The 2,934-nt window shown below is 41.3% G+C and overlaps 1 protein-coding gene and 1 non-coding gene across 2 annotated transcripts; both read left to right on the top strand.

Annotated features, from left to right (window-relative positions):
- Positions 1–293: 293 nt before the first annotated feature.
- LOC118913793 (cytochrome c oxidase subunit 7C, mitochondrial) lies at positions 294–2,399 on the top strand. The gene is made up of 3 exons (XM_036888046.2): positions 294–490; positions 1,320–1,463; positions 2,298–2,399. Exons 1-2 carry the CDS (start codon positions 416–418, stop codon positions 1,434–1,436), a joined length of 192 nt encoding a protein of 63 aa, XP_036743941.1. The 5' UTR covers positions 294–415; the 3' UTR covers positions 1,437–1,463; positions 2,298–2,399.
- LOC118913798 (small nucleolar RNA Z39) lies at positions 2,131–2,193 on the top strand. Its single transcript, XR_005025346.1, has one exon. It is a non-coding gene; the product is annotated as a small nucleolar RNA Z39 (small nucleolar RNA).
- Positions 2,400–2,934: the final 535 nt, after the last annotated feature.

Genomic DNA, 2,934 nt, shown 5'->3' with positions numbered 1-2,934 from the left:
ACTGCGTATCGCCGGCATCTAACACAAAAAAAGAAACGGGAGAGATTTATTTTCCATAAACTAGAGCACACTTGGGAAAGCTGTTTTACTAAATTCACTAAAGGAACTCAGGTCTGAATGAAATCACCGCTGGTAGGAAACGACTCGGTTCTGGCCCTCCCATAACTTCGCGCGAGACTACATTTCCCACAATCCTTCAGGGACCAGGCGCAGCAAAGAGCTGAACTACAATTCCCACAAACCCCGAGGCCCGGCACGTTGTTGCATTTCCCGCGCGCTCTGCCCCATTTCCCATCGTCCCTCTCGGTTTTTGCTCTTCAGGGAACAAGGTCGTGAAAATCGGAGGACTTGGTGTGGTGCCGCCATTTCTTCCGCCTTTGGTCTCTGCACCTGTCGCAGAACTCCCAAAAGCGCTATGCTGGGACAGAGCATCCGGAGGTTCACAACCTCTGTGGTCCGTAGGAGCCACTATGAGGAGGGCCCAGGGAAGGTTAGTATGTAAGGGGCCAAGCTGCGTTTAGAGCAGGAGCAGTTGGCTGCGAATCGCTTATCCCCGACGCTGCCTACGGCGGTGGAGAGGGAGGTAGTAAGCCGAGGATGGGAGTCGGGACGCCGACGAGTGTCCCCCTTCGCCCAGGGAGCAGGGAGAAAGAGTAGGCCCCTGGTCAGCAGCCTTGGCCGTGCAGAGCAATGAGTAAGTAAAGCCGGAGGCCCTCCCTCGTCCTAGCGCCCGCCCGCTCCCACTCCTCTGCCCTCCCAGCTCTGGAGAGCCCTGCTGACCGTTGCTGCGGGTATTGTAGCCCAAAGCTGAGGCAGAGGTCACCGGACTCGAAGTGGAGGTCATTGGAAACAAATGAGGATATGAGGGCCTCTGGTTGTGCGTCGAGTCCTACTTAACTAGTTGACCAAATCAAGAGGTATTAGCCCTCCTTGGTTTAGCTTGGACTTAAATTGGGTAGTTAGCGTGCTGTAAAGGCCTAGTAGTAAAGGGCTGAGAATGGGTGTGGAGGGTAGGACTGCTTGGTTATGAAAAACTTTAGCCCTTTGGAGAGTAAATTCTTTCGATTTCCTAAAATACAAGAGAAAACCTTACACCTGAGTACTTAAGACCACTGCCTGGGCTCAGTACGTCAGATTTTTTTTTACTTTCTAGTGTTATGTGTGATGAAGGTCATAGAATTTGAAAGATAATTTTTTAAAAGATGCTATGATATATAGCCTGATTATGTACAAAATGTAGCAGCCTTGTGTACTTATTTTCAGGTAAAGTCAGATGGTTTAAAGTTACGTTTTGTTGCTTTTTTTTTTCGCCCCAACAGAATTTGCCGTTTTCAGTGGAAAACAAGTGGCGGTTACTAATTATGATGACTCTGTACCTTGGGTCTGGATTTGCTGCACCTTTCTTTATAGTAAGACACCAACTGCTTAAGAAATAAGGATATTTTATTTAATTCATGAAGCAGGTAATTAATGGATTTCTAATCTTCCCAAAGCAATGCTTTCCCTTTTATTCCTTTCTCCCTCCACCCCTTCCCCCAAATTCACACAAATATATTGTTATCTGTTGGGCTAATTCCTGAAGTTAAGTGTAGCTGTGACATTGGTGGAGATGACTTGGTAAACCTTTAAGCGAGTATTTCTTCACCTGAAAGCCAATGTTTATTAAGAACAACTATTTGTCAGAAACCTTTAATAATCTCATGTGGTTCCCTAGCAAGCCTATGAGGTTGATGGTGTACCTTGATCTGAGACACAAAGATGTTAATTGCCCAGTGTCCAACCCTTAGCTAGTAATGGTGGACCAGGATTTTTACACTTTTTCCAGAGCTCACACTCTTAACCAGGTAAAATTCTAGTATACTGATAAATACTAGTTTTATCTTGAGAGCGGTGTGTGTTAGTACATGCCCAAAGGAGTCTTGTGTGCTGGGAGGTTAGCAAATTCCCTGTATGAGATGAAATTATTTATTTAGTTTAATTGTAATCAAATTTTTCTCAAAGCAATACTGTGGGATGCTCTGTGGGATAATTGGAATAAATTCCAAAATGTATTTTGGAAAGGAAAAATTGTACTTGTCTTGGTTTAAAAGGGAAATGATTTATTTAAGCCATTAATATGAAGAGATTTTGGTGCATATGATGAAGCAAATCAGTATGAATAAAGACATGATACTGTAAACGCTTTCTGATGTATCAGTAATAAACTGACAGACAATACATTAATGAAACTACATGGGTTTCTGTAAATGAATGGGATTTTTTTAATACCATTAATTTTTTTATGTTTTTGTTCACAGATACGCAGGGGAGCATTTTAAGAGGTGCAGTCTCTTTGAAAATGGATCAAACTCTTGAGTTCAAAATACTAGATGTGTCTGTAAATAAACTTATGGCATGAATCCTTAATGCTGCTTCTCTGAAATATGGAATGTGAAAATTGAGCATTGTGCTTGCTTTTCTTATTTGGGTAACATTCCATTACTAGTTTCTTGATCAAAATATGTGTGCAGTTCAGTTGTTAATTGGTCTTAAATTCTGAGATTTAATTTTTGATTCGGTTAGGACCTTCTTTGTTGGTAACTTACGTTATAAAGAGAAATGCACGCCTGACTTTGGTTGCATTGTGATATTTTGTTGTTGATTTAAAAGAAAAAAAGTGTGTTAAGTCCATACTTGGAAGGAGTCAAATTGTTGTGGTTTGTTTTCAGGGCGTGGTAAATTAATCATGAGGAAAACCAGTAGTGTATGCAGATGGAAATTCAAGAGATGCATCTTTTCCTCCAGACTTGTAACATAAAACTAAAATTTTAGCCTTGATAAATTTGTTGCTGATCAACATTAGTCTTCTTTAGACTGAATAAAAATAGAAAATTTGAAATAGAAGGTAATAGCATGTTAAGATAGATTATAGGAAATGTTCCCAATTTATTCTGG

Source organism: Manis pentadactyla, chromosome 2, assembly GCF_030020395.1.
Source record: "Manis pentadactyla isolate mManPen7 chromosome 2, mManPen7.hap1, whole genome shotgun sequence".
Lineage (NCBI taxonomy): Eukaryota > Metazoa > Chordata > Mammalia > Pholidota > Manidae > Manis > Manis pentadactyla.
This window is presented reverse-complemented; position numbering and strand designations above follow the sequence as displayed.